At 37.7% G+C, this 19,405-nt stretch overlaps 1 protein-coding gene across 1 annotated transcript in view; it reads left to right on the forward strand.

The window, feature by feature from the left end:
• Positions 1-19,405, forward strand: part of CTNND2 (catenin delta 2) — a 943,287-nt gene that overhangs the window by 138,751 nt on the left and 785,131 nt on the right. The window contains exon 2 of the mRNA XM_082458356.1: positions 17,438-17,574. Coding sequence (XP_082314482.1) covers positions 17,438-17,574 — 137 coding nt within the window. The remainder of the gene's footprint in view (positions 1-17,437; positions 17,575-19,405) is intronic.

Genomic DNA, 19,405 nt, shown 5'->3' on the forward strand with positions numbered 1-19,405 from the left:
AGTGAGATTGAGGTTTCACCTAGTTATATCAACAACAAATGTATTTTTCATATTTAAATTATTACTTTATATTGGAGTATAGTTGATTTACAATGTTGTGTTAGTTTCAGGTGAATCTGAAAAAGAATCGATATATGTATATATATAACTGAATCACTTTGCTATATTTTTCATATTTAAAGGTGAAATTTATCTTCCCCATATCTAAAAACTAAATATATTAGAAGTCACATATGTATGGGAATAACATAGGTTTTCCTCTTACTAATTCGACCAATAACACTTACTCTACATGATGTGATTCAGTCCCTTGATTTTTCAAGTCCCACATTCTTCTAATCATGAGAGAGTCCAGTTTCCAAATTTACCTAACATGTTAGCTGATGTGGTCAATTTGAATTTTAAATAGGAAGTTGTCTTGGTGACCATCACAAGCTACACATTCTTTTGGTATAAAATCCTGTATGTTGGAGACATTGGTTTTAGATCCTATTCATGGTTAACGGCAGCTGAGTGAGGTGTTCTGCCACCATGGCAGCGTTTCTTATATTCAAACTCGGTTTATCATCTGTTCTGAGATTGTTTGGTCCTAAATCCTTATGTAGTAACTGTAACAACTTGAATATATAAAATTAAAATTCAATGCATTATTATTGAGTTTTCTCTAGGTACTTATACAGTGATTAAATCATGACCAGTTATAAATGATCTTGAAAATAAGATCTGTAAATTAATTTCTGATTAATGTTCTTCACCCTATTTTGTTCAATTCGTTCAACCTATCACTGGAACTTTAATCCTGTGTTCAAAGTTCAGAGAGATTTTTAAAAAAAGCAGTTGAGAGTGTTTTTTTCTCAATTGCGCAAATTATATGTGTGGTACACAGAAATTAGATAATGATTTTTCCGATAGGATGATGGGTTGATTTGTTATTCTAAATTGAAATTCAGTCACTTGTACAATTTAAATTTAGCATCGTTCTCAGAGTAATTACTGTTTCATAAAAGCAGTCTATCAGACGGCATTGCCTCATGTGGATGCCACGTACAGACAAAAAGTCACAGGGGAAAAGAGGCAGAATCCATGCAAAACAAAAGGTTCTTTCAAAACCCGGCATCATTTTCTTTGGTGGAATTATTGACATCAACAAGTACCAGTAGCCACTTGTTTCTTAATTAAGTTAATAAATGACTAATTGATCTAGTAAGTAAATGATTCCAGGCAAAACAAATGCTCATACAATGAAAAGACCAACTAAATAATCACATACGGACGAATAAGTTAAACATTATCAATTCACTTGCTACTTTATTCATTAATTCATTCAACAAAGCAGTATTGAACCACTGGTTGGTAAGAAAAACTCTTAACCAAGGGATTGGGACCAGTCAGTAAAGAGAAGTCATTTAAAATTAGAGAGTCATTAAAAAAATACATAAAAGATATATTCATTTGATTTTGACATATTTATACCTGTGTTCACTGATCTTATAGGACCTGGTCCATTTACGTAAATATGGACCTGCTCATAAGGGTTCCAAATGAATATTCTTGCAAACCTTTCCTCACCCTAGTCTCCCCTCATTGCATCCTCTACGATGTCCAGTTTCCATTTATCTAAAGTAAGAAATCAAGGCTTTTGGAGCATTTTGAAGGAAAAATCCTTCTAGATGTGTATAATTGTTCCCTAGCCATTTACAATCATCCCATCTATAAATCCACGGCATTTTAAAACGGGTTTTCTTAAAGGAGTTTCACCAAAGCATTAAAAAAAAACCAAAAAACAACAACCTTTTATGCAGTTGTATCTCACTGGTTTACATGTTTAGTTAAATAATAGAATCACAAGTTAAACTGGAATGAATGGATTTGGAAGCATCACAGGTAGCTCCTGGTAAACTGCTCCTTAACCACTGAGGGCGGGGAGGGCCCAGCCTGCTTTGGAGTGGAGAGCTGACCACAAGTGCAGAAGGGGTCGGTCAGCAAGGGTTATAAAATGGAGCCAGTTAAAAGAGTTTCTAGAATATGTACTGCTCATTGTGCTAGGCACGGGGACACTAAAATAATAAGCACTCTGAAGGCATTCTGACTTGTAAACTTTTCCTCTTTAGAACAAAGATCCACACTTTAAATCCAATCTCTGTATTCACCATTTTTCTCTGGGGCACCTCCTAAGTGGGAAGAGGCCATTTCCTATTTGTTTTTTGCATCCAGTACTCGATGCCTAGTAGTGGGCCTGGCACACTTTGTGGTCAGTGAGTTATTTTTAAATGAAAGAACTGTTTTTTAAATTGGTACCAGCATTGGAGCATCTTATAGATTTGTAGGACAGTATTGTGATTGAGAACCACAGGCTGCATGGCTTTAAACAGTAGCTTCTCCCTTGGTAACTTAGGGAGGTTAACCTCTCTGGACCTCAGTTTCACCGTCTGGGAGTTGGGGATAGTAATAGAAGTGCAGTATAGGGTTGCTGTAGTAATTCTTCTTACTGGTGAAGAGCCCAGGAGAGTGCCTAGTACATAGTAAGTATGCATTAATATTCTTATGATATTGTCTTGTAAAACATATTTATTCAATTGTAACTTAAAATTTTAAATATAACTTCATAGCTATTTCCTCATTTGTACAACCATCCATTTATCGATAATATTCTTTTGTATACCTGCCAGGTTGGGTATGACACTGATATGCATTTTTTATTGCTTTTTCATCTAAGACACAGAAAGTAATTGATAGGAGACTTTTTTGTAGGGAAGATAAATATAAGAGAAAATTTTTGTAGTTAAATATTTATGGTTTTTCTAACCAAATTCCATATAGCTACAGTGTTTACATAATTGAGATTTTTAAATAAATACCATGTTGATTTATCTTTAGGTAGATTTTATTTTTTTAAGTCTCTTGGACATTTGGATATAAAAAATTCAATTTCCAGTACTCGTTACTATGCTTTTAATAACCCCTACAGGTTAATAAGGTTTTCACATTAGCTAGAACTTAAAAACTTTTTTCACCCTTTTAAAAATAATATCATCTTTGATTGAAATTTCATCTATCAATTATCTTTTGGAGATAGCGAAAGTTTATCAACAATATAAAGATATAAAAGATTGTAATCAAGTTTATTCTTGGACCTCTCCCTACAGAAAGACCAATAAAAACACCAAAATATTACCCCATAAAAAGTACAAAATTCCTACCTAAGTGGCAAAAATTTTATTTTTCTCTCTGGACATAAAACCACAATTTCATTTTATAAGGGTTATGCTCTATATTTGTCTATATTTGATCTCTTATAATTGACTAATTTTTTTTAATTGACTAATTTTATAACAACTAAGTATCAAAATGTTTGGCATTTTATTCAGGAATAATTTGTGTACTAGAGAGTGGGAACTACTGATCATGGGAGATATTGTAAATATTTAGGAAAAGGAGAAAGAAGAAGTAGAAAGTGGGAAGCCTAATGCTAGAAAGAGACTTTTTCCCATACATAGAAGGAATTAATTGTGAAAGAAATTATTTTTAAAAATATACTAGAAAAATGATACAGATATATTTTTAAATGTTAAATATTATCATTTTTAAATCAGGAATATGACATCATCATACCAATCCTATTTCCTCATATCTGAGATTTAAAATATGATGTGATTGCGTACAATCACAGAACATATAGAGAAAATTTTTCAAACAGCTTTGCTGAAATTTGCCCTTGGAGATTTGAACAAGTTTAGTCTTTTAGAGCATGATGGACTTCATAACATATTAAAAAGGTGTTGACATAATGGTGACTTAAAAAGGTGACATTCTACTTTCAAGATCTCAAGAGTAGTTGGTACCTTAGTGACAAAAACCTAAGGATTTATCTAAAATTAAAAAAAAAAAAATCTTCCCTGAAACTGATGAGTATTGTTTTGTAGTCAGGTTTTTAAGGTAAAAGAACTATGACATTCAAACATTGAGAATCCTGAGGTCTAATCAAAAGGATATGACAAGATGTCAGGTATTTGGGTTAAAATCCTCGATCCCTGTTGACTTCTGACCTCTGAGACTGGACTTGCTATTTATTTTTTCTGAGTCTCATTGTTCTCTACTCGTGAAATGAAGTTATTAGTAATTACTTTTTACGTTTGCTGTGAGGGTCAGAATTTTTATCTGTAATCTCAGTATGGTGGATAAAGTGCTATAAGAGAAACATAATAACACCCACTTGAAAAGTCATAGAGTGAAAGATGACTCATATTTCTCTGTGGTTGGAATCAGCTTTTTGTTTGCTGTATTTATTCTACAATTTAAAATATAATTTTATGGGAAGAGGCGCCGAATAGACATTTTTTTTCCGGAGAAGATATATAAATAGCCAGCAGGTACGTGAAAAGGCACAAAACATCACTAGTCATCTGGGAAATACAAATCAAATCCACAAGATAACACCACACCCCTGTCAGAATGGCTGTCATCAAAAAGAGAAGAGATAGTCTGTGCTGCGGAGGATGTAGGGAAAAGGGAACCCTTGTGCACTGTTTGTGCGAATGTAATTTGGTGCAGCCATTGTGGAAAACGGTATGGAGGTTCCTCACAAAATTAAAACTCTAGAACTCCCTTGTGATCCAGCAATCCAACTTCTGGGTATATATCAGGAAAAGCAAACAGGATATCGAAGAAATATCTGCTCTCCCATGTTCATTGCAGCATTATTCACAGTAGCCAAGATACGGAAACCTGTGCCCGTCAATGAATAGATAGAGCAGATGTGGTACATATATACAATAGAATATTATTCAGCCGTGAGAAAGAAGGAAATCCCGCCATCGCAACAACATGAATGAACCTGGAAGGCATAATGCTAAGTGAGATGTCAGACAAAGAAAAACAAATGCTGTAGGATATCACTTATATGTGGACTCTAAAAAAACTGATCTCATAGAAACAGAGCCTAGAAAACAGAAAACAAATTGGCAGAAGTAGGGCTGGGGATTGATAATCTCCTTTTCATATATCCAATCGTTCATCCATTTAAAATATTTATTGATCCCATACAAAGGATATTTAAACCACCGATGCGTAATACTAAATGAATATAAATACAAAAATAAGAAAGGTTATTTGCTGTATAACCTTCACAAGTACAATAAAAACCTCTTGTACACATATAATTTAGATTTAATTCTCTAAGCAAAGCTTTACTTTTTTTCTTGAGGTTGTGTGCTGTAATAAGCTAATTATGTCACTTAAAATTTCAAAATTTCTGTCTGTAGGTAAAAAATGTCAACATATCTTGGCAACTTTCAGAAATGATCATGCTCTATTTAGGTTTTGTTTTATTTTTGTTCTTTTAAGGATAGTAGAGAGATTTATTTTTAAAATTTCCAAGTCTGTGCTAACACCTAAAGTTGTATAGGAGTAGCTGAAACGCTGTGTTCTATAATTAAATATAAAATACTGATTGACAGTTTCCCTGCTGCAGTGGGTTAAATATATCGGCTAAGGAGGACAGATATCTATTTACGGTGTGAGATTTTGTCCTTGAATGCCCATTGATAGTAATTCCGGAAAAAAAATGTGTGGTTGAGCTCCAGTATCTTGAGAAATTGTGAAGTGGCAGATACATATTTGGAATCAATATGAAGGGCAAATTACCATAATTTGAGTAGACACTTTCAAGTACTATGAAGTGAGACCACGTTGCAGGCCAGTGTGTGGCTGGTACTTGGGGACTTGTTTAATAGATTGTGACAGTCAGAGTTGGTACTTCACAGTAAATTGTTGTGGACTGGCTTTAGAGTATGATTTGTTTTTTATTTTTTATTTTTGGGTACCAGACTTCATCTTGTCAATCTATGATTAAGCAAAGAAATATAAAATGGAAAACTGCATGTTTGTGTAAAATATTATTAATGAGAATATTTGGGAAGCCAGGTTGTCTTTGCTTATAAGCTTAGACGTTGTTCAGCCTCTTGCACAGATACGATGTAGGAGATGGATGGTAAGTCTTCAGAAGCTGTGCTAAGGGGAACCCCAGTGCCTGGGACATTTGGCAATGACAGTATTTTCTGGGAAGTCACTGTGTGTGATGTGGGGCGAGCACTGGATTAGGAGCTGCGCTCAGCGTACTGTGAAATTTCAGCCAAAAGAATAGTAGCTCCACCACTGAGCCTCTTTATTAGAGAATATATTAGAACTTCCCCTCCTTTTCAGGGGGAGTCAAAATCTAAAGTATTTTACCTGTTTCAATTTCTGTTGAACTTACTGTTACTGTGATGGATCTATACTTGCAGAATCTCAGACTTTATTTCTCTGGCACAAAGAGAAATGTCTCTGTAGCCTAGTAAAGCCATGAAATCAACTGTTAACACGTATTTGTGGTGTCTGGGAGAGCTAGAATGGTTATTGATTCTAGAAGTAGGGTCACTATCTGTTTTTTCGTAAAGAGGAGCCCTAAAATTTTATACTGTTTTTATAATAATTAAAATTGAAATAATTAATTTCATCCAGATATATTCCCACTGTAAATGTAGACACAGGTATGATTAGGAGAAATAGATATGGTTTGGCTACTTTAATATTATATATTACCCAAACTCATTAATTTGAATATTCCTATTTTATAAACCCAGGAAGATTTATAGGACACTTATGTACCAATCACTGTTGTAAGTGTAAAATTCCCTGACAATTTAAAATAGGGCTGATAATGCATTATAAATATTCTTTCACTATAACTTATTCAGTAAGCATTTAATGATGCCAACTCTTCACTGGGAACTATTCTAGGTACTGAGGTTGTTAAAATGAATAAGACAGTTTCTGTGCTCAAATAATTCATGACCTAATTAGGAGATATATAATGTAAAATAAAGGGTGTTTCCATAAATCTGAGGTGCTGAGCAGTGTATCATTGATTTCATAACACTTTTAGTGGCAAGTGACACAAAATCCATCCCAAATGACTTAAAGGAAAAGGGTGCCAACAGTCACGTAAAGAAGCATCCCAATTTTAAAAACATTCGAAGTTTTAAAAAATCCCAGAAGAGGTAAGATCATGACAGCTCATTGTGATAAAGGCACTGCTTGAGGGAGGTTCTAGTTACACAAGTAGCAGTCAGGAGGAAGTGGTTCAGATTGTGGAGTGGTTCAGAAAGGCTGCGGAGAGCAAGAAATGCTTGTGGGGAATTACGAAGGAGGAAGAGAGTTTAATAGCCAAACAAACTCTTAGAGGTGATAAAAACATGCAGGAAGAGAAATCTGCGTGTGCAAAGTTTGATTGGATAAGACGTACTTGGAAGTATAAGAAACTCAGTGTATCTGTGGTGTAAGGTGTGAGGGGAGAAGCAGCCGGGCTTGAGAATGGAGATATGAGCACTGGCCGGAGCAATGACAGCCTCCTGTGTCAGGCAGAGGAGATTTCACTCCATCCTCCAGGTCACTGGTCTCCAAACTCTTTTGTAGCCATCTGTTTAGTGGGTAACCATTAGGATTTTTAAATAAAATTGAATTAAATAGAATAGAAATATGGTGCATCCTATGTCTTAAGGCTTTATATTTCCTGAAATTTTGTTTCGGTTAAGATGTGGGAGTCATGATATAAAATACATTTCCTGTCTCTGTAGGTGTTGGAAACCTCTGTCCTAGGTGTTGGGATCCATTGAACTCAATTTAGAAAAAAGGCGCATCATAATCAGATTGATGGTAAGAAAGTTGACTCTCCCAATAAATAGTGCAGGAATTTGATTGGGGGAGGCACTATTTATTGCAGGCAAGCAAGACAGCTTGGACAGTCTTTGTGGCTGTCCAGGCGAGAGATGAGAGGTCACACTGAATTTGGTGCATTGGTGGGGTTTTCAGGGAGACATTTGTAATAGGTAGTGAGATATTTGGATATTAGGTGTGAACTCCCGGGAGAAAACATCTGAGTCATTATTTGCATATCCAGTGTCAGGTGTGCATGGCTATACCCAAGAGAGGTGTGGATGGTGTTCAGTGAGAAGAAATGGACCATGTGGAGCCTTTGGAAACTCACATTTAAAACAAATGTTGTCAATCTTGGTGTACTGGCCCACCGGGATTCCACCAACAGTTGTAGAAAATGTCTGAAGTCACTTGTGAATGTAATAAATGAGACAAATCATTTGTTTTCTAAAATTACCAAGTTTAAGTTCATGATCTCCATCAAATTCCAGGTCATAGCCAAACTTCTTACAATCAAGGATCCCCCTCCAGCCCAGCAGCGACCCCCAATTACCCGCCTCTCTGTGTTTCCAGGCTCACCCCGATGCTGCCTGAATCCCAGCCCAGGTGTTCACCCTTCCTGCTCCTCTTATCTCACATTATAGATTTATTCTGACCCTTTCCTCTCTGCCAGGAACCCCCGGCCTTTCCAATGTCCCCTAGTCAAACCCCAACCTTCCTTCAGCTTTTTCTCTCACTCATTGGGTTCTGAGGGGACCCTGCTTGCAGTTGAGGAATCTGCCAGATGTCACTAAACAATCTTACCTGTTGGGAGACACACGTGTAGGAGGTTGAGGTACCTGCCCCTTGCTTTACCTGTGTGGGCTTTGGCATCTCAGGTCACAAGCTTGGCTGGGGCAGGGCTCAGGAGGGCCAAGGACTCACCCTCATCTGCTGACTCCTCGGTCATGAGTACAACCTTTTCAATACTTTTTTAAGGTATTAAGTGTTGATAGAGTGTTTGTTAAGACTAGATGAAGGTGCCTGAGATGATGCTTTAGAAGACAAGACTGTGAGTTACTGAGAGAAAAGAGCCAAGAGAAGACCCTCTCCTGTCCTCACCAACTTCATTTTGCTAGAACTTTCCTGTGTATGTGCCTCCCCCAGGCCTGAGCACTGCTATGCCACCTTGCCCTGTGGTCTCCACAGAAGCTTTCTTTTTTACCTTCAGACATAATTTAGGTCCTTAAGAATAATCATTCAGGTGGGCCTTAAGTCTGTGGTGATATTTAGGTCGGTCCCATTTTCCTCAACAGTTAATAGAGCACGCGATGACTCGTAATGGATTTCCTGACCTTCCGTGTTAGGTTCAGCCTCCTACTGTTCCCTCTTTTCTGAATACAGGTAAAAGAGTCCCCTCATGGTTGACATGTGGACTCAACACTCAGAATTCAATAGCTCTCCACCCTGCCATCAGACATCTTCCACCACAGCAACCACCTTGTGTCTCTGACTCCATGGCTATCTCACACCTTATCCCCAGCTTATCAGGTAGAATCGGACATTTCTCCACCTCCTGGCTTTGCCTGCTGGTGCCCCTGTAGTTGCATGTTCTGAATATGGCTCAGTGCTTCTTCCCATCCTTGCATGGTGCTCTCCATAACTTTTGCCAGATTCTGTTTGCAAGTTGCGGGTTGCAAGTATCAAGTCCCAGAAGCCCCAGAGTGTGCTCGATGGATGGTCCTTATCTTAGAAACCAACAGCCCAGGGTATACATTCTCGGCTAGTGGACTAAGGCAAAAGCCTTACACTCGTTCTAGGATTTGGGAAGAGCAGCTTTCTTGAGTGGAAATAAAAAGATGTCATTTCAAATATCATTTAGAGAAATGTTCTTAATGCAAAGCCCGTTTTACTTATATTACATGCTCTAGTGAGCAACAACTACTGATTTTATAGTAGTAGTTCATGCAATAACTCAACAAACATTTATTAACTGGCTACTATATACTAGATACTGAGCTAGATGTGGGAAATTGAACATCGACCAAGACAGGTTGAGTTTCTGCCCTAATTGTATTGAGTTTTGACAAATTTTAATTATGATATTGTTTACGTTATTTGGAGAAGCTGAAATTTTACAGTTTTCTTTAAAAGGAAGGAGCACGGATGGGTATATTTTTATGTGTGCAGAGTGCATGTGAGAGAGAATGATGCTATGCCTATTTCTCTTGGTAGTGACATGCTAGTAACAAATACAGAGTTACAATTTTGGTGACCAGAGTGATTACACAAATGAGGTGTTCTATAGTGTTGTTCAGGTCATTAGTTTATACTAATTCACACATTCTCTGTACCCTAATGTTAATGAGACGTTTAGGCTTATTCTTCCATTTCACGTAATTATAGTCTTTTAAATGTTGCCTGTGGAGTGGAAGTTTATAAAATCAACATGTTAATTACATTCAGTTTTAAAATATTAAATTGCATATGTATTATATATAGATACATATATAAATGATTATATTTGGAGTATTCTGATGGCCAGTTTCATTATTTACTTGGGTGTAAGGTGATGGCCAGTTATGAAAGTGATGCCTAATGATGAGGGTAGAGCTAAAAGTCAGTATTTGCTAATATTTTTGTGTTTTAGAACATAGGAGGGGGACTGTCTTGAAGAGGGTGGGACTCATGAGAAGGGAGTAAGGCTGGGTGTGGCAACATGAGTTTTGCTTGCTGGTTTGGTGTGAGGGGCAAGAAGTCAAGAAAATTAATAGCAGAGAGTCTTGAAGCCATAGTCTAAAGGTGAGGGAAGAAGAGAAAAGTTCTAGAAGTTTCTAGCAACTGTAAAGTAAAAGGTGAAAAGGGACCTGGCTGAAGGGGAAAAAAGCAGTATTTGGAAATCATCAATCTTTACATTCCCTCATCCACATAAGAGTGTGGTTTCTGGCTAGAGCTGCTGTCTGCTGCCCAGATGTTAGCAGCAAAGAAGACTCACAGGTATATGTATTTGAGGTTGTAATTTTTCAGGCCAGGTCACCTTCCTCCGCCCCAAATCTGTTCCACCTACAGTGTGGACATCTTGGCTGGTGGCCGCTCAGACCAAACCCCGGAATCACCTGCACTCCTCTCTCTTTGTCTTACGTACCATATGCAGTCTATCAACAATCCTGGCAGTTCTCACTTCAAAATATAATTATAATCTGACCACTTCTTCCATCTTCTATTGCCCATGACTAAAGCCGAAGATGAAAGATTACATGAAAGTATTGACTATAGGGTCAATTGGGTATAGATCAAGGCCATCAATGGAGCTTTCTCCAATAATGGAATTCTTCTGTATTTTCACTGTTCAGTGCAGTAGCCACTGGCCACATGTGGCGGTTGAGTACTTGAAATGTGAATAGTGCAACTAATAAACTGGCTTTTTAAAATGTTATTTAAATTTAATGGAGTTATTTGTAGTGAGGTGGATGGAGTTAGAGTCTGTCATACAGAGTGAAGTAAGTCAGAAAGAGAAAAACAAATACAGTATGCTAACACATATATATGGAATCTAAGGAAAAAAGAAAAAAAAAAAAAGGTCATGAAGAACCTAGTGGTAAGATGGGAATAAAGACACAGACCTACTAGAGAATGGACTTGAGGATATGGGGAGGGGGACGGGTAAGCTGTGACAAAGTGAGAGAGTGGCGTGGACATATATACACTACCAAACGTAAAATCGATAGCTAGTGGAAAGCAACCGCATAGCACAGGGAGATCAGCTCGGTGCTTTGTGACCACCTAGAGGGGTGGGATAGGGAGGGTGAGAGGGAGGGAGACACAAGAGGGAAGAGATATGGGGATATATGTAAATGTATAACTGATTCACTTTGTTATAAAGCAGAAACTAACACACCATTGTAAAGCAATTATACTCCAATAAAGATGTTAAAAAATTTTTTTAAATAGCCCCATGTTGCTAGGAGCTACTGTATTGGACAGTGCAAGTCTAGTTAATGAAATACTTAGTGAGTCCCACTGTATGCAAGGAATTTGGAGACTCTGGAATTTGAAGCAGGTGGGACTTGCTAACCTAGGAGGAAAAAGAAACAGGTCTCCATGACAACAGAGTATAATTGAAAGGATAAGAGGGTGTGGGTTACAGATTGGGGGTGGGCAGCTCAAGAGGAACAAAGACCGTATCATGGCCAAAGGAACTTGTTTCTGACTCAGAGAGGAGGAGATCCAGTAATGCTGGCACAAGAATGCTGGGTGTGTCACTGAATTAGATGATTGTGTGACACAAGGGTTCATCAGTTATTTTTTTTTGTTTTTTTTTTGTTTTTTTTTTTAAACATCTTTATTGAAGTATAATTGCCTTACAATGGTGTGTTAGCTTCTGCTTTATAACAAAGTGAATCAGTTATACACATACAATATGTTCCCATATCTCTTCCCTCTTGCATCTCCCTCCCTCCCACCCTCCCCATCCCACCCCTCTAGGTGGTCACAAAGCACCGAGCTGATCTCCCTGTGCTATGTGGCTGCTTCCCACTAGCTATCTATTTTACATTTGGTAGTGTATATATGTCCACGACACTCTCTTACCCTGTCACATCTCACCCCACCCCCTCCATACTGTTCTCCATAGTGGCTGTATCAATTTACATTCCCACCAACAGTGCAAGAGTGTTCCCTTTCCTCCACACCCTCTCCAGCATTTATTGTTTCTAGATTTTTTGATGATGGCCATTCTGATCGGTGTGAGATGATATCTCATTGTAGTTTTGATTTGCATTTCTCTAATGATTAATGATGTTGAGCATTCTTTCATGTATCTGTTGGCAATCTGTATATCTTCTTTGGAGAAATGTCTATTTAGGTCTTCTGCCCATTTTTGGATGGGGTTGTTTGTTTTTTTGTTATTGAGCTGCATGAGCTGCTTGTAAATCTTGGAGATTAATCCTTTGTCAGTTGCTTCATTTGCAAATATTTTCTCCCATTCTGAGGGTTGTCTTTTGGTCTTGTTTATGGTTTCCTTTGCTGTGCAAAAGCTTTTAAGTTTCACAAATGGGACCTAATGAAACTCATCAGTTATTTTTTGAAGATGGCTTTATTTTGGTGTCAAAGTCATCGGTTGCTAGGCAGAAGTGGCTAAAGAAGGAACAGGTTTGAATTACAGAATAAAATAAGGATTTATTTTCCTTCTGTGTGATGGAGGTCAATAAAATATAACATTGAATGGGGTCCTTGAATTGAGAGCAAGAGAGTTTAGCCTTCCTAAGTGCAGATGCGATTTTAACATGTTACCTAGTGTAAATTCATAGTGACTCATGTTTGGGGAATAAAAGTTTAGAACATATATTTGGACCTTACAAAATCTTATTACATATGCATATAAGAGTTCAAGTTGAAAAAGAGTCTCTGTATATGGGAACTACCTGATTTTGCTATTACTGTCATCCTAACCAGTTTTCCTGAGTTTCTTATCAGATTGTCTACGAAAGTGGTCGTACTATGGATGTTCTTATGTTAGTGCTTTGTTCTCCAGGCTTATTTCACAGCACTGGCGCACATCTTTCTGTAAGCTTTGGTTTATCCAGGTGTGCTGATTTGAAGCAGTCCCTGCCTTATCTCGACACCTGTAGTTCATCTGGGATGAGTGTATTAGCAGAGGGCTGTATTATATAGTACCGCCCTGCTACCCTCGAGATTCCTGGGCCTCCCGGGCCCACCCTGAGGTAATTAAGGGAAAGGAAGCTGAGAACAGTCTAACCCTGTTTGTATCAGTCTGTTTGGGCCGCCATGACAAGATATCACAGACTGCGTGACTTAAACAGCAGACGTTTATTTCCTCACGGTTCTGGAGGCCAGAAGTCCAAGATCAAGGTGCTAGCCATGGAGGTTTCTGGTGAGAACCCCCTTCCTGGTGGTCACCTTCTCTCTGTGTCCTCATCTGATGGAGAGAAAAGCTCTGGTGTCTCTTCCTCTTCCTCTTTTTTAAAAAAATTTACTATTTACTCATTGTTTATTTATTTGGCATGCAGGATCTTAGTTCCGCAACCAGGGATCAAACCCGCGCCCCGTGCAGTGGAAGCACGGAGTCCTACTCCCTGGACTTCTCTTCTTATAAGGACACCAGTACTCTCGGATTAGCACCCCACCCTTATGACCTCGTATAACATTAGTGACCTCCTTGAAGGCCCCGTCTCCAAATACAGTCACATTAGGAGTTAGGGCGCCCCCCTATGGATTTGGGGGCGGCAATGAAGGAGGGGAAGGTGACACAATTCTGCCCATAACACAGCTCCTGCATGTGAGAGTGTAGAGCAGTGTAATGTGGGCCCAGGGACGGCTAGTCGTGTTGTTTTGTGTTTTCTAGACCTAGAACCTGTGAGAAGCAAATTCTGCCACAGAATAAACCACCCAAAATCTGACATTACGGTTCCCTCATATTGTCTCTTTTTCTCATGCTGGTGATATGTCTGTTTAACATGCAGCTTGGGTGTTTGTAGATTCTCATTTGACGACATATATAGAAAGACTTCTTACACAGTAATCATGTAAAGAGTGTGAAGGGGTACTGTATGTAGGAGGAATAAATCTGTGGGAAAATATTTCTTGTATTCGTGGTAAAATAAAAACAAAGTCAAAGAGATGAGTTTTTCTATATCAAGTTGGTGAAAGCAAGAGAGGGTAATAAAGGCCAGTGTTGTCATCCTCGTGAGGAGGAGACAGTCTCATGACACTGCTGGTGGGCAGGTATGTTGATTTGCTCTTGGCTCTCAAAATACGTGCAGATTCTTCATTCCATCAAGTAATACTTTTGGGAATTTATCTATCGAAAATGTCAGAAATGTAAAAATGGGTAAAATGATAAACAAAAAATAAGTGAATTATGATGCATACAATTATTGAATACTAAGTATTTATTACATCATTAAACTATATAATAATTTTTGCTGATGTAAGAACTAGTTCATTATAATGTTGCTGAGTGAAAAATTTTTTAAAAATCAAAAATATTACATTAATACTCCATTATGTGAAGTTCATTATGCAAAATAAGTCAAATCAAAAAAAAAAAAATTAGGAAAAAACCTATACCAAAATACCAAAGTAATTACTAATGGTTGCTTTTCCTTTTTTTTTTTTTTTTTCTTTTTGTCTCTCTACATTTTACAGATTTCCTGGAGTTAGAATAGATTAACTACTAATATTTAATGGATTAGCTCTGTTTAAGACTAAAGTACTTAACCATAGGCTGCAAAGTCTGAAGGCTTAAGGCTTTTTATACTTATTAGCAATCCAGGGCTTGGTTCTGGCAGTATTTACCCAGCCCTCCCTCTTTTCTGTAAGCTCTAAGCTAAGGAGGTTGGAAGTGGAGGCCTGACAGTCTTTACCACCCGTACGTAGTGATGACCAATGGTTAAATTAAATCTGGATGTTAAAAATTACGAACCACAGAAATTATTCCAAGTCATTTTCACTAGGGCATAGAGGTTGCCTTGGATAGCAGTGGCTCTATGGTGGGAAAAGCCTTAAAGATTTCACTTCTCTTTCTGTTACTGGGATCAGGGGGAAGTGGGGGTGGGGGGGCATATAAACAAACCGAATCATTGCTTATACTCTGTGGGTCAAAGTTGTCAAGTGCCTAAGGATATACTTTGATTCGTTGCCTGTTAAATCCCATATTTTATGATGACAAGTGACTGTCATACTTTTAAGAGTTACATTTTATAGAAATTGGTGTGTAGACAGCATTTAGAAGGCAACAGAAGTTATGGGAAATAGGCTGAAACATCAAAGCCCACTAAAATAGGGAAAAAAAAGGGAGAAAACTTGAGTTCTAGGTCCACTTATGTTACTTAATAACTTTGGGACCTCAGACAATTTCGGTGTCGAAAAATTGTCTTGATAATAATACTGGCCCAGAGCTTGAATTCAAATCAGCCCAATGAAATTTAGAAAACACAGAAGTTAAAATAATAATTTGAGGTATGTAAGAACCCTTCTTTCTCAGCGTAAGGCTGTTCTTACATAGAATGCCCTTCAGAGGCCACTGCCATGGATGTAGGTGGAGATGCATGGTCAATGGGGGCCTTCCCTAATGACCAGAGGTGACTTTTTCTTCAAGAGCTGCCATTTTCCTTTCTTCTTTCTTTCTTCCCCTGCCCTGCTCTCCCATCCCCAAACTTCCCCTAAATAGAAGGACATGCCTTTCAGGCTGTTTTACCGGGCATGACATTTGCTGGTCTTTTTATGTCCATCCTTGTGATTATAAGGCTTGATCAAATTAGAAAACCACATATGAAAGTAAATTGAACACACAAAAGTACTTTGTTTTTAACTTCCCACCCCCAGCATCATAATTACCTACACCTCTTTCTTTCCTCCTGTTGGTATCCATCACCTAATATACTTTCCACTTGTTTGCCATGGTTGCATTTGGCCAAATTATGTTTCACTTGATCCTTATTCTTTGCTCGCATTCTGCTTGTTAATGTCATTTGCCCAAATCCTCACATATATTCTTTGTTTGTAACAGATTTATTTTTCCAATGATATTCTAATCCCCATTAGTAATATTATAAAGAACTTCAAAAAATAAAAACAAATCAAAACTAAGTTGGAATGTCCAATGAGAACATTAGGTAACCACGTTTTGTCATATATTTAAAGGAAAATTCTATACTGGAGCCCTTTGGGGTTTGCATATCCCTAAATTATTAACTAAATGCCGCTAATAACATAGCACAAGGGCTGCGAAGAAAATTATGTTGCTTAGTTTGAAACCCAGGATGCTCAGATACAGTATAATAGGAGATACCTTTTAACATTCACACAGCAATGGTTCCTGGAAGGACATGTAATATAATAGCTTAAGGCAAGAAAATAACCTTGATTTACTCCCAGCCTTTTATTTGAACAGTGATTTTTGTTGTGCCTGGGTAAAAATTGCCCTGAGTTACTTATTACTTCCTCTGCTGATGACCATTGCTAAATAATACATGTGACAAATACTTCAGTCTTATTTATTTGTGTGAGAAAGAGAAGTACAGTGGAACAAAATAACTTCTGAGAGTCCTGTTTTTAACCCATACATGTCTGTCCCTTTATGAAGTGGGCTGATGTTATTTGAGTCTCTCCTTTCTTTCATCAGTGAACTCAGACAGAATAAACTGTGGCAAATGAGTCTCGCCAGCTTTGGAGCTTTGTCTGCTGTTGGTCTCAGAGTTAAGAACTCAGCAAATATTTGTGGAGTAGGCTAGCCATTTACTATATTTTACAATACCAAGCGAGCTTCTTATGTCAATTGTGGTGTTTCTTAATTACTTATAAATTATTGATCACTTATTTTGTGTGATTTTCATATCGAGGAGAATATCTTTAGGTTTTTTTCTTTTTGCGGTGGAAGTATGTCAGTGCACAAGTAATAAATGTATCTAAATCAGATAGAAAATGGTAGTTTGACGGGCTTTTCAATACTTCTTTATCCCTCTGTTTTTTCTCATCTTACTTGCCTTTTCTGTCTCATCATTTCTTCCTCCATTTACCTCAAAGACAAAACACAAAGTTGTGAGTATATTCTGGAATTTGGTCGGGGTGGATATAGGAGAAACTGTCTATTTGCTTGCTCCTCCTTCTACAGTTATGTCACGTGCTTTCTCTGTAGTTCATACTTTCCATCTTGCCAAAGTGTACCTCTTAGAGCTGCCTGATAGTTACGTCTGTTTACAGGGCCAATATCCAGTGGCATTGAGCGTGTCCTCTTGCATTGCAGGAGCTATGCCTGTCCCAGACCAGCCTTCATCAGCCTCGGAGAAGACCAGCTCCTTGAGCCCTGGCCTCACCACCTCCAATGGGGATGGCTCGGAGACAGAAACCACGTCTGCCATCCTCGCCTCGGTCAAAGAACAGGTAGAAACTTTCCACTTTTCTGACATACATGTGGGGACATTTTAAACATCATTCTTTCCGGATGAAAGATGGTGATTTAATTATGTTGGGACGAAAATCATGATTTTCTAGCAGAATGTTGGTATTCATTATACAATTGCTATCCACATATGATTATAATAGCTTTTGACTCCGTTTTTATTCGAGATTCAGGCAGCTTTCCTTGAAAAAATATTCTACAGGAAAAAAAACAAAAATTGCAGTCAAAAATCCTATAAGTGAAGTTTTGGCAGATTAAGTGACGGACCTGATGTTTAATACTGTTAAATGTGTGAAGCCAAATAATTGGTCTGTAGAAAACCTAAAGTTTAATAAAATTTCAAAGTATATCCATGACGCTAAAAAACTGGTAAGAGTGAGAGCAGATGAATATCATATCATTGTGGGCCTAAGCAAGTTTGTTTTCCCAGTGTTTCCGAGATGGCTCTGGAAGAATGCATTTCAGAACTTTTCCTGTAAAGCTAAAGTCTAAATGATTCTTCCTCTACCGTTTCTTTGCCATAAAAATGAATAAGCAGATAAAATCTGAAGTCTTAGATTTAAAAGTAATTGTTTCATAAAAGTCTTGTTTCTTATAATTAAACTGTCATAAATGATTAAAGAAAGCAGGAAAATAAAAAAATTTTAATTTGTTTCTTTTGCTTACCATGAGCTAGACTACAAATCAATATTTTTTTTAAGTGCAAAAACATCCTGTGTTTGAATTAAATGATTCAGGGATGCTGAATTAACAGCAGCAGTGGGGTAAGAGTGACATAACTTCCCTGATCCCAGGAACCTCTCAACAGAGCAATAGACTAAATGTGGCAATTAAGAACTCAACTAGTAGAAGGGCTCAGTTTTCCTAGAGGACACTGATTTTGTTTAATAAATGGGGAGTGATTTAGGTAAAGGTAGATGGTCAAGTTATCAAAGAGTAGCTAAGGAAAGATTCATTGATGGAAAGGATCAATGATGCCCTCAGTCAAAACTGTGTCACTTAGGTCAGGAGAGTGTGAAGCAAAAGGAGGTTCACAAAGGAGAGTCGGATAGAGTGATTGGATAATCTAGTTTGTGAAAATGGTAAGTAAGCAGGAAATTGGGTTGAGGCCCAGGCTGTATTGCTTGATTAGTTTGCTTCCAAAAGCCTACCTGTGAGAGTTTTCTGGTTATTTTTCAGGGGTAATGGAAAAGGGGAGCAAAAGTTCATGATGCTCCTTATTCTCCAAATACTGCTTTGTTATATAGGTGGGTTAGGTCGTGGATTTTTATTCTGTCATGGTCTGGAACTCTTGCTAGGCCACTAGCTTTAGAGCAGTGACAAAATGTAAAACACGAGGAATAAATTTAATAAGATAACCAGACCCGTCTGATGAAAACTATAGTATCTTATCAAAGCACATAAAAGAATTCAGACTAAAGGACAAGGCATGCTACAGTCCTGTGTAGAAGAGCTTGACACCATACCAATATTACTGTCTCCCAAATTAATGTAACATTTAGGCGATTGTACTCAGGATTCTGTGGCTGATTGTTTCTTTGGCAAATTGGATCAAGCTATTTTAAAGATCATATGGAAGCATAAATATGTGAGAGTTGCAGGGAAAATTTTGATCGAAATATTTTACCTTGGACTTATATATACTACCAAATGTAAAATAGATAGCTAGTGGGAAGCAGCCGCATAGCACAGGGAGATCAGCTCTGTGCTTTGTGACCACTTAGAGGGGTGGGATAGGGAGGATGGGAGGGAGGGAGACGCAAGAGGGAGGAGATATGGAGGTATATGTATATGTATAGCTGATTCACTTTG

Source organism: Balaenoptera physalus (genome assembly GCF_965194825.1).
Source record: "Balaenoptera physalus genome assembly, chromosome: 3".
Lineage (NCBI taxonomy): Eukaryota > Metazoa > Chordata > Mammalia > Artiodactyla > Balaenopteridae > Balaenoptera > Balaenoptera physalus.